Below are 12,346 nucleotides of genomic sequence, written 5' to 3' on the forward strand. Positions count from 1 at the left end.
AGATATTTTAGTTGTTGGGACTGAAAATTTAGGCATAACTGTATGACTTTCTCTGTACATTGTTTTCTGTAGCTGCAAGTTTTCTAGTTTTGTAAATTGCTGAGTGTTGCTATCATCTGAAGACCCTATAACTCCCTGGAGAAACATTAAATATATGTGTCACATTTCGACAGCAAAAAATAAGTGTACTAAAAATGGCCAAGGTAGAAGAAAAGAATAAAGAAGGGGAGGAATTCAACCATGCATTAAAAAAAAAAAAAAAAACAAAACCAAAACAAAACCCAAAAAGCCAAACATATGGACACTGAAAACTACTAAAGGTGATTAAGATGATGGGACTCATTAAAATGAATGCAGCTGTAAATAAAAAAATCCTGGTTTGTGTTCAAAAAAGTAATACTAAATGGAAAAACCCCAAAACATTGAAAGGAATAGTTCAATAGCTATCAGTAAAGAGTGGCACCATGAAAATCACTGAACACATGCTAATTTTTAAAAGCACATAGAGCGGTGTAGGTTTTTGTCATAGGTATTAGCACCAAGAGACAGAAATCAGCTCCTTCAGCAACACATCAGTCCCATAACCAAAACAAAGCTGTGTGATCATTGAGTCTGGGACGTGGGACACACAAAACAATTCCCTCAGGGTGAAAATTTAAAGTGTCGCACTCACAGGGAATAAACCAAACAAACAAAAGCGTAGCTTTTGTTTAACATTAAACATTACTCCTGTTTCTGAGCTCTCGGTAAAAGGGTTCATTTACGGTAGCAGCGGGACCGCAGCGCCCACTCGTTCCCCGCCGGGCCGGGCCCTCTGCCGGGGCTCGGCTCGCTGCCAGCGGCGCAGCGCGGGCGGGACGCGGCTCTGCGGGCCCCGCCGGTGTTTAAAACGGGATGAATTTGAACTCTTGGAAGTTTAGCCGCCAAAGCCGTAGAGAGTGCGGCCCTGGCGCTTGAGGGCGTAGACCACGTCCATGGCCGTGACCGTCTTCCTCTTGGCGTGCTCCGTGTAGGTGACGGCGTCGCGGATGACGTTCTCCAGGAAGACCTTGAGCACGCCGCGCGTCTCCTCGTAGATGAGCCCCGAGATGCGCTTGACGCCGCCGCGCCGCGCCAGGCGGCGGATGGCCGGCTTGGTGATGCCCTGGATGTTGTCGCGCAGCACCTTGCGGTGCCGCTTGGCGCCGCCCTTGCCGAGCCCCTTGCCGCCCTTGCCCCTGCCAGACATGCTCGCGTTTCCCACAGCCGTTCAACTGCGCGCCGCCATCCGCCCTCAGCGTCCCTTTATTACTCAGGAGCCGACCTGGTTGAGGACTGCAGAAAGAGGCGGGGTCTCCTGCCCGTCCTCCCCTCCCCGCGCGGCTGTGGCGGTTCCCGCGAGGCGCGGCGCAGGCGCGGTCCCGCTCCCGTGCCGGCCCCTGCGCGCTGCCCGCGCCCGCGGAGCTCGGCGACCCCGCGGCCCGGCAGCAGCGCGGGCACTGCCGCACCCGCTCCCTGCGCCCCCTGCTCCTTCCTTCCCCGCTGCCCGCGGGTCTGCGGCAAAATCCTACCAATGCGGGCCCTCGCCTGGCGCTCCCGCCCCGCCTCCGCTGCTCTGCCCGCTCGCCCGGCTTGTGCTTTGGACCCTTCAAGGGTTCCTTTTTAATGTTCTGGTTATTAGCATTTGCCTGCATAGACACCTTCCTCGGGAGGATTTATGTAATCTCTGCCAACCTTGTCCTCTGCGTCCTACAGCTTCCTTCTGTTACTGAGTTATTTCTGTTTAAAATAGGAGGGGAAGGAAACTCTCAAGCCGTGTTATGTAGAAGGCTTTTACTTTTTTCCCTTTTTTTTAGTGTAATGTTGAATTTCCCTAGTGAGGAACAAAGCATGAACAGTTCTGTGGCCTGTGTTTGTTTTACTGGGCTTTGTTTGTTTGTTTCCCTACAAACACAAGCGCACACGTGTGCTGACATGTTCATCTTGTCCCTCATACTTTTACCTATCTATGCATTTTTGACCATTTCTAGGAAAGCTGAGAGCATAGGGAATCCTAAAAGAAGAGACCGTAAGGAAGAAGCCACTGCTTGCAACAAGATTTTCTGGAAATGCTTCCTACTCGGGAAGTAGGAGACCTGTTCTTGTTCTGCACTGTAATGGAAATTAAAGAGTATTTTGATTTTCTCATGTTAATGTTTGGGTTATCCCCTTGCTAAACATGTGCCATTTAAAATAGGAATGCTACTCATGTTTTTACAGTCAACACTAAAATACAGATCAATGTTCAAGTACTACTAAATTTCCTGGATTAATGCAGAATTACATAAACTAATAAATTTTTCCTGACACAGACACTATTAAATGACTGTATATTAAGATTAAAATAATTTTCACAACTATAAAACATTTGGGGCGACTTGGCATTTTCCTTTTCTAATTTCAACAGCAAAAAACAAATCAGAAATTTCAATTTATTTTGGGTTATAATAAATAATCTTTACAGTTAATAGAGGAATATTGACATAGAAATAAATAAGTCTTCAAGAAGTGTGAAAATAAGAATTTCCCAAAGAATCCTTTAGGGATTTTGTTTTGGTGTGATTTCTCTTTTAATTTGCATTTAGTGTTCATATTCTGAGAACTGTTAGCATTATAAAACATTTTCACTGGCACAATTTTGTGTAACTTCTTTGAAAAAGGGAAGGGAAAAAAAGTGCTGCTGTAACAATGTCCTCATGGCCTAGCATCCTTCTTTTGTATTAATGACTCACTCATTTTAGGGTAAGAAATTTCTCTCTTTACCTCCTCTCACTTATCCCCTCAAAAGTGTAGTAGACACATGTTCAAAAAGGAATTTGATATCTTTTTGTAAGATAGATTTATCCAAATTACATTTTCCAAACACAGGAACATAATGAAACAATCCTGGGCTTGGTTGGTTTTCAGGGGCCATTTGTTTGTTTGCATGCTTGTTTTAGTATCTGTGGTTTTCTTTTAGCTCTTTTCCTATTTCCCTCTGCAGCAGACAACTTTGTCCAAAACTCTTCAGCCTTCTTTTGTGAAATGCCAGCTTACTGAAAGACTATTTTATAACTCAGGGAACTCCCGGTTTGGAATTGTGACTCCAGCATTTAGGGATGTACCACAGTGCATTTGATTTTTATTCTTCCCTGACATGAGGCCCTCTTGGCTCTCCTGGTTGGTCACCTTCTGACAGGCACCTTCTATTTTATTTAATTCCTACGTTCCAGAAGCTGGAGCCTTCCACAGGGCAGTGATCCATCCATCAGCACGTGTGGGACACCCTGCAGCCACATCAGCCTGGCACACTTAAAAATCAAAAGCAATTAGCAGCTCCAACCCCAAACCCAGCACGTTAAATACAGACTGATGGAGAAATGAAACAGTTGTGGAAAGACATCCAAGGGAAGGAGGAGTAGGACACGATCCCTTCTGCAAGAGTAAATACCTGGTGGAGGCTCAGGGAGGCTCTGGGAGCTCTGCTCTGCATTTCCAAGGACAGGGGGGTGTGAGGATGTCTCTCCTGGCAGCTGAGTTCTGACTCTATCTTGGGACACTTGGGTGAATTAGTGTGAACTTCATGCTGTACTTTTAGTTCAATTGAGGATAAAAAGTAACTCAAACATTATTTATAATGTGTAAAAAACAAAACAACAAATCAACCCCATCCCCTATATTCATGAGGATAAAAAGTTTTATTATTTGAAAGTGTTCTTAAAATACAACATATACAGCTGCTTGCAAAATACTGTATATTATAAAATACCTCTGAAATGTAGTCTTGCAGCCACGCATTTCAGGGCCTTTAAACTAGGTGAATTTTATAAGGATGTTAAGAAATTCCTATTCTTCCCATTTAAAGATCCCAGTAACACATCTTTGGAAACATATAATGACTGCATGTACACATGCATACACACACACATAACAATTTAATTCAGTCCTCACATCATGTAATCAGTATTGAACTCGCTTTTCTTTTTATTTCTGTGCAGGCTGCACTCGTGCTACTGCTGTGGGGTGAACTCAAACTCTGCCTGCACCTGCCTAAACAACCAGCAAAACAGCAAGGACTGGCCTGGAAATGCTGCAGGCTGTTACAGTTTTCAAGCATTGGATGCAGAGGTGAGGTGACACTTTGTTCTGGAAATATTTCTGTGTTATGTTGGCCTACACTGAGAATGCCAAAGGAGCCTGAGTGACAAATGTTGGCAACCCCTCAATTTTTATTTGCTGTCTGCATATTTATCACTCTTAGACTCTTAAATGCATCTCTCCTGGAAGTGAACTAGTCCATATCCATGTAGTGATCTTAATTTTTGTTCCTTTTTCCTAAAAACAAAACAACAGCAACATGTCATATGAGTCTGCCTGGGACAACCGATGAGAAGATCAAACTGGCCCAAATAAGGAAAACAACATTCAGTTTGAGCAACCAACAGCATCCTTCATTTAGGAAAAAGGAGGGGAAGATGACCTTCCTTAATATTCTATTCACAACACAACTAACTTGAATTGCAGCTGGCCCTGTTTGTTGCTTAGAAGTCCTTCAATCTCAGTGTGACAAGGCTTTTGACAGAGCTACTTGACTGCAGCAAAGCATTCAGAAATTCTGAATTGTGCTACTCATCATTGCATTGGTGCAATGGAGACCTTACCTGGTTTCCATATATTATCAGTAGTTGGAATTCATTCAGGAAATGCTCAGACCTCAGCACAGAGTGGGCATCTAAAACACACAGAGATTTACATTTGACTGTTCCTGAAAAGCTGTGTCTCAGAAACACTGTTTTGTTTATGTGGTTTTGGTTTTTTTGTGTGTGTTTTTTTTTTGTTTTGTCGTGCCTCTCACATCATGCCTTCAGCTCTAGATCCTTGTGTTCATTACAACGCTGGCATACTGTCCTAAAACCCAAGGGATCATATGGAACACTCACAGAAAAGTACATCATGTGCCCTCTGGATCAATTACTTTCCTACTGATGGCATCACAAGTTGAAGCTCTTACAGGCCAAAATTTGGTATAGCTTTACAGATCCATTCTGATGAACCAGTGCTGTGCTTGGAATAGCATAATAAATAAAAATGCGTATGCAGAGAGAAAGGGGCATACTCAGAAATACATCAAATACTCATGGCATTAGATCTTCAGACACAGAGAGGGAGGAGCAAGAATAAAGTGCAGAGAGAAAAGCAATAGGGACACAGAGGATACATAATCAGGTTTTTAATATTTTAACTACATTTAACCCCCACATGAGAACAGCTGACAGCACAGCAGAGTACAGACCTGGCAGATGTGTAAAGACAAAGTCATCAAGCCCATTAAAAAAGCATCTTCATGTTAATGGACTAAAACCTCACAGTGCTTAAGGGTAACAGAACCTGAAGGAGGGGGAACCAGCCATGGAGCTGAACATTGTCAATACATGTACACTGGATAAAGCACCACAGGTGACCCAGATGAGAGAGGTGAGGAGGGAGCAGCGTTGGAGCAGGGCCACGCTGCCCTTGACATGTCCTTTGCCACCCCAGTGTCCCTGCAGGTGTGGGTTTTGTGATGCTCACACCTTACCCTGAGAGCAGGCTTGGGCTGAGGCTGAAGTGCCCAGCACTCTGGATGGCCTGGAGGAGAAAGGTGTGGAGAAAGCAGGGCTGGGGCAGTGCCATACTCGCCTTGGCATGTCTTTGGTGGCACCAGTGCCCCTGGAGCTCTAGACTTGGTGGCTCTTTGAACCTGAAGCCAAACCTAAAAGCACCTTTAGACTGAGATGCAGGGCACCACGGAGATGACAACAGTATGGAGTGAGCAAGGTTGGGGCATGTCTTTTGCCACCCCAGTGTCCCTGGAGCTGCAGGTTTTGTTTCTCTGATCCCTATCAGTCATCACAGACTGGGGCTGAGGCCCCCAGCCAGATGGGCTTACATTGTTTTATGTACAAAGGGATTTAATTCAAACTCAGTTTGCATTGGTTTTGTATATTAATGTTCCTTTAGTTTGTTGTTGTTGTTTTATTACTAAACCCTGGTACTGCCTTAACAGCTTCACTGAGAACAGAGCTTTCCATCTTGTGCTACTTCATAGTCCTTTACAGGAAATTTTCATTAACTGTATTCTGCATATTCTCATGATGTATTAAGTAGTTTAGCATTAGTGGCTGGAGTGGTTGTAGCATCAGGCCACAAGAGCTGACCGAAATGAAAGGTTTTGTTAAAAGCCAATGCTGCTAACATAGAATTAGTCCAAAGCAGAATAAAAAATTTAAGGAAGGACCAAGGAAACAACTCCAAGAATTGGGGTAATGTCAGATGAAAAAAAAACAAAACACAAAAACCAACCACACAAAACAGACAACTGACCAAAAGCAACTGATGGGCTTGGGAATTGAGTGCTGGGTGGCCTGTCTGGGACTGAAGGTTAATTTTTGGTGCAGTGTTCACTCTACAGGTCCACCCAACTCAAGCTGTAGCCTGAGAAAGACAAGTTGGAAACCTTCACTTGGACAAGTGCATTAATCAGCAGGAATCTAGGCTCAGACCCTGCTGTTGTGCCCAGTGTAATTAATTCCATAATAGGAGTGACTGACAAAGTACTTTCTAACCATATAAAATTTTAATAAACGTTCATGGTGTTGTGACAATGTTGTTTGCACTTTTACAATCTGATGCCCAGGCTGAAGATAGAATGTGAGCTGAAAGTGGGAGAGAGAGGCAGTGGTGCAGCAGGGCAGTACTGGCCAGGCCTGTGGGAGAGCTGTGCTTGGCCAAGTTCAAACTTCACTTTGGAGGAATCAACAGGTGATTCACGTTGTGAGGAAGCCCACAAGAGGGACGTGCAGATGAAAACATGTTTACACCCTATCTTTGCATACTGGCTTGCATGGAATCCACCTTCACAAAATACTTACACTACAATAGTTAATTCAGATGAAAACCTTGCTTTCCTGTGGATATGTATCTGTTCAGAATTTTTCAGAAACTAGTAGCTGTCAAATAGGACTGATTCAAATATTTTTTGTCCTAGAAAGATGCTGTCATCAGACCTTTTATGTATTTGGATGAAATGAAGTATTTCAGCTGAATGTCAGTGGCTGTGCTCTATTTTACTCATTGGATTGATAAGAACATTCTTCCAGGCCATGATTTTGATTTGAGCTAGTTCATCCATGGAGGATGGCTAAAGGGCCAGGAACAGTCCTAGCCAAATATCTTGCTGAGATCTAAAATCACCTGCAAAAGCACCTTGATCACCACCAGCAGCTCTCAAGCCAATCCTCAGCTGCTCAGCACAGAGGTCTTGCTCACATCCAGCTTTGCCTTGGCAGCACTCCTTTATCTCTGGCTCCCCTGCAAAAAGCAAAGAAATTCAGCTGAACCTTGCTGGCCCCAGAGGATTCTCCACTTTTATTCTCACTTGGACTTAGGGAATCTTGCACTACATCACCTGTGTCTGTGTGCCACTCATTTGCTGTGTGTTACATCCCAAAACTACTTCAGGCTCAGTCATTATAATTTAGAGTTTATATGAACCCATAGAAAATAAAAAGCACTGCACATCTTCCTTTCTCAGCTGATGAAGTGTTAAGTGTTTTTTTACTATTCGAGCATGCAACTCTCTCTGAATGAATCCAAATAATGCTTAATTTAGTAAAACAGTATGAGGTCTTCAAAAGAACAGAGGAAAAGTTAGAGATGAAGACAAATAAAACTTGTCTCCCTGTCTCACTGCTCAAATACAATTTGTTTCTTAAACATGCAAAAGAAAAGAAAAGAACAAAATCCCCATAATTTTTGATGCTACATTATCCTGAAATGTAACTACTCTGACCAATGGCTTCTATAAGATAGCAAATATCTTCTAAATAAACTGTTAGTAAAAGCTATTTTACTTGATTTGATTTTTTTTTTTCTTATAAGCATATGCAAACAGGTCCAGGTAAACATATCTTCAGTCATCTCACCAAAATGAAATGCATTAGCTTTCACTACATCTCATTTCTGCAGTCCCAGTGGTAATCTACAGGAAGAAAAAAAAAATCTGTTCAGAAAAAACACAAGTCGTATGTCAATGACCATCTCACCAAAATGAAATGCGTTAGCTTTCACTACATGTCATTTCTGCAGTCCCAGTGGTAATCCTACAGGAAGAAGAAAAAAAATCTGTTCAGAAAAAACACAAGTCGTATGTCAATGACCAAATGTGGGGGGGTGAATAAATCACAGCAGAGATTTCTTAATTCCTAAAGCACTACTCCCGATGCCTTCCCCCCTCCCTTTTAACCCTCCGAGGTTCAGAAACAGAAAATGGCTGAAAGGGAGAAAAACAGAGGAAAGAAAATGGTGCCGAGGCACTTGATTGGTCAGATTTTGCTGCAGAGTCCAAGTTTCTCACACAGAGAAGGAAATATTCCTAAAATGAAGTTTATCAGCAGTTAAAACCAAACTGAGCCTTGCAATCTTAGGTTTTCCAGAAGAAATGCTTCCCCATAGCATTTCTCAGTGGCTCTTTATTTCCTGGTTTAAATGAAGGCTGTGTCTAACTCAATCCATCCAACAGCTCCCTAAAGCCGCCGGTACTCATTTATAGCATCGAAAAACCAAAGTGACACAATTTCCAATATTTCAATGGCACAGCAGGCTCCCCAGATTACATAAAACTACCTGTAGCATTAATATATATAAAGGTGCTGTAAAGTCCGAAATAATTCCAGAAATGCACATTTCTCAGGCAACTAAAAATCCATTTACTAGAAGAGCTGGGGGGTGGTGGTGTCTGAATGTGCAGTCAGGGAGAAATCTGTTTTCTAAATAGGTGCACAAAAATCACTGAACACGGTGGATAGGGAAGAGCCTCCATTTGGAAATGATTCTACACTTGCCGAGTTTTCAAGCACAGATGTTTCTTGGAAAGAACTTCATCTGTGGTGACTACAACACGTCTTTTTGGGAGCCTCAATAACGAGAGAAGATTCGTGCAGCTGAAATCTCTAACCATTAAAGATGTCACTGGCGTGGTCCTAGACAAGACACCAGCAAGGAGCACACGACTTGGAAAAAGGACTCAGAAAACATCCTTGCATCGGCCTTACATCCTCCTCCACACTTTTGGAAATACATTTATGTCGGGAATAAACAGCAGTGCTTGAGATGGGCTGGACGTGCCCGCGGGACGCTAAGGGGGGTGGACGAGATACAATATTGCTAGTAGCATAATAAAGCCATGAAGTGGAAAACGGTGAAGTTAAATGAGGGACATAAAGGCAGCACAAGACTTACAATACACAGGAAGTATTCGCTCACAAGCGGCAGTGACAGAGCAGAGGAAAGCGCGGATGGAGCCCTTGCAGGGAAGGCGGGAAAGGACTTTTTGTGCTTTCGGAGACAAAGCGAGTCCCACGGGCCCTCGCAAAAAAAAAGAGGGGTGGACGAGATACAATATCGCTACTAGCATAATAAAGGATGAAGTGGAAAACGGTGAAGTTAAACGAGGGACATAAAGGCAGCACAAGACTTACAATACACAGGAAGTATTTGGAGAGCATCTAACTTCTCTAATCACCAGAGCAGGATGCTATAGAGCTTTCTTATTTTACAAATTTGAACATTTCAAAAAAACGATTTAAAGACATACAACAAAACCCACTCATTTTTTAAGGGGGTATCTTCCCTTTGAGAACAACGTTTTCTACACAGCAAAATGATGCGCGATAGAACATGTAGAAAGCAGTTTTTAACCCTAAAGGAAAAATTGGTTTAACAAAGTCAACGCGCCGTCTGCTTCGTGCGCGCCATGGCAAGGCTCGTGCAGCCCAGAAAAGCACCGAGAGCAGCCCGGGATGGCCGCGGGAGCGCTCCCCGCCGGCTTTTATAGCCCAGCGCTGCCTGGTGATTGGCTGCTGGAAGCGGCCGCGTTCAGGGCAAGGTTTGAAAATCCCGCGTTAACCCCTCTTCTGCTGAGCCCCGCTCTGCGATTCCGAACCCCAACCCGCCTTTTCCCTTGCTCTTCCCTTTCTTCGGTTTGATATTACTGGTTTTAGCCGCTTGCCTTAATCAATTAAATCACTCTGCCGCTTAAAGTGGGTAAAAATAAAATACAATTTTCCAAGAACTGCCGATAACTTCTTTGTGTTCAGCGTTGCTTACTAGTATTTTAATCTCTACTTAAACTGGTTGTTTATATTTTGCTATCCTATATTGTTATAGAAGTATTAACAAAGGAACCGTGTGCTTTGCATCCATCCTAAACCTAGCGCGGTGGGGTGTTTTTGTTCTGCTTCTTATTTTCTTTGTTTGTTTGCTTGGGTTTTTTTATTTTATTTTTGCTTTTTTATTTTTTGTTTGTTTCGTTTTTTGCTTATGAGTTTGTTTTGGATGGTGTGGGGTTTTGGGGGGATTGTCGTTCTCTTCAGGTAAATCCTTAAAAGTAATTGCATGTCTTAGAATACAGAGCCACAAGTACCATAGAGAAACAGTTTTGGGGAAAAAATATTAGAAATAGAACGTAAGTAAAACACGGACAGATGTTGACTTTCTCTATCACAAAGGAAACAACGCAGGATTTGTTCGGAACCGCTGGAGCTCGGAGCGGCTCCAGCCGCAGCCCAATAGAATTCTCCGCTGCTCTGGCCAATCAGCGGCGGGGAGGCGGGGCCGCCTGCTCTATAAAAGGGGCTCGAGGGGGCGCCGTGCCGCTGTTCCAGAGCGCTCGCTGTCGGGGGCTGTGATGGCGCGCACGAAGCAGACGGCGCGGAAGTCGACGGGCGGCAAGGCGCCCCGCAAGCAGCTGGCCACCAAGGCTGCCCGCAAGATGTCCTTGGGCATGATGGTGACGCGCTTGGCGTGGATGGCGCAGAGGTTGGTGTCCTCGAAGAGCCCCACCAGGTAGGCCTCGCTGGCCTCCTGCAGCGCCATGACGGCCGAGCTCTGGAAGCGCAGGTCGGTCTTGAAGTCCTGCGCGATCTCGCGCACCAGGCGCTGGAAGGGCAGCTTGCGGATCAGCAGCTCCGTGGACTTCTGGTAGCGCCGGATCTCGCGCAGCGCCACCGTGCCGGGCCGGTAGCGGTGCGGCTTCTTGACGCCGCCCGTGGCCGGCGCGCTCTTGCGGGCAGCCTTGGTGGCCAGCTGCTTGCGGGGCGCCTTGCCGCCCGTCGACTTCCGCGCCGTCTGCTTCGTGCGCGCCATGGCAAGGCTCGTGCAGCCCAGAAAAGCACCGAGAGCAGCCCGGGATGGCCGCGGGAGCGCTCCCCGCCGGCTTTTATAGCCCAGCGCTGCCTGGTGATTGGCTGCTGGAAGCGGCCGCGTTCAGGGCAAGGTTTGAAAATCCCGCGTTAACCCCTCTTCTGCTGAGCCCCGCTCTGCGGTTCCGAACCCCAACCCGCCTTTTCCCTTGCTCTTCCCTTTCTTCGGTTTGATATTACTGGTTTTAGCCGCTTGCCTTAATCAATTAAATCACTCTGCCGCTTAAAGTGGGTAAAAATAAAATACAATTTTCCAAGAACTGCCGATAACTTCTTTGTGTTCAGCGTTGCTTACTAATATTTTAATCTCTACTTAAACTGGTTGTTTATATTTTGTCCTCCTATATTGTTATACAAGCATTAACAAAGGAACCGTGTGCTTTGCATCCATCCTAAACCTAGCGCGGTGGGGTGTTTTTGTTCTGCTTCTTATTTTCTTTGTTTGTTTGCTTGGGTTTTTTTATTTTATTTTTGCTTTTTTATTTTTTGTTTGTTTCGTTTTTTGCTTATGAGTTTGTTTTGGATGGTGTGGGGTTTTGGGGGGATTGTCGTTCTCTTCAGGTAAATCCTTAAAAGTAATTGCATGTCTTAGAATACAGAGCCACAAGTACCATAGAGAAACAGTTTTGGGGAAAAAATATTAGAAATAGAACGTAAGTAAAACACGGACAGATGTTGACTTTCTCTATCACAAAGGAAACAACGCAGGATTTGTTCGGAACCGCTGGAGCTCGGAGCGGCTCCAGCCGCAGTGCCGCTTGGCGCCGCCCTTGCCGAGCCCCTTGCCGCCCTTGCCCCTACCAGACATGGTTGCGCTCTGAGACCAACCCGAGCAATGAGCCCAGCGAACCCCCGCGCCTGTGAATATTGCCGGCGGTCCGACCTGGTTGAGGACTGCAAAGGGAGGCGGGGCCTGCTGCCCTGCCCCCGCCCGGTGCCCCTCTCCTCCCCCCGCCCCGCGCTTTCCGCGCGCGCTTCCCGCGAGACGCGGCCGAGGCGCCGTGGGGCCGCGTCCCTGCGGCGCGCGCGGCGGCTCCGCCTCTCCTGAGCGGGTCTGGCTTCCTCCCGCGCTTCCAGCGGCCGTGGAATCACGGCATGGCCGGGGAAGG

At 45.4% G+C, this 12,346-nt stretch overlaps 1 protein-coding gene across 1 annotated transcript; it reads right to left on the reverse strand.

The window, feature by feature from the left end:
- Positions 1 to 885: 885 nt before the first annotated feature.
- Positions 886 to 11,211, reverse strand: LOC120499936 (histone H3-like). Its single transcript, XM_039704226.1, has 3 exons — positions 10,849 to 11,211; positions 4,499 to 4,509; positions 886 to 1,229 (listed from the first exon to the last, which is right to left on the reverse strand). The coding sequence occupies exons 1-3, from the start codon at positions 11,179 to 11,181 to the stop codon at positions 917 to 919; spliced, it is 657 nt and encodes a 218-aa protein (XP_039560160.1). The 5' UTR covers positions 11,182 to 11,211; the 3' UTR covers positions 886 to 916.
- Between the last annotated feature and the right edge of the window lie 1,135 nt (positions 11,212 to 12,346).

This window comes from Passer montanus, unplaced genomic scaffold (genome assembly GCF_014805655.1).
Source record: "Passer montanus isolate IOZ18808 unplaced genomic scaffold, ASM1480565v1 scaffold17, whole genome shotgun sequence".
NCBI lineage: Eukaryota > Metazoa > Chordata > Aves > Passeriformes > Passeridae > Passer > Passer montanus.

What these genes read in the sequence shown, in the direction of transcription:
- LOC120499936 (XM_039704226.1), bottom strand. Translation starts at nt 11,181, where the DNA reads ATGGCGCGCACGAAGCAGACGGCGCGGAAGTCGACGGGCGGCAAGGCG.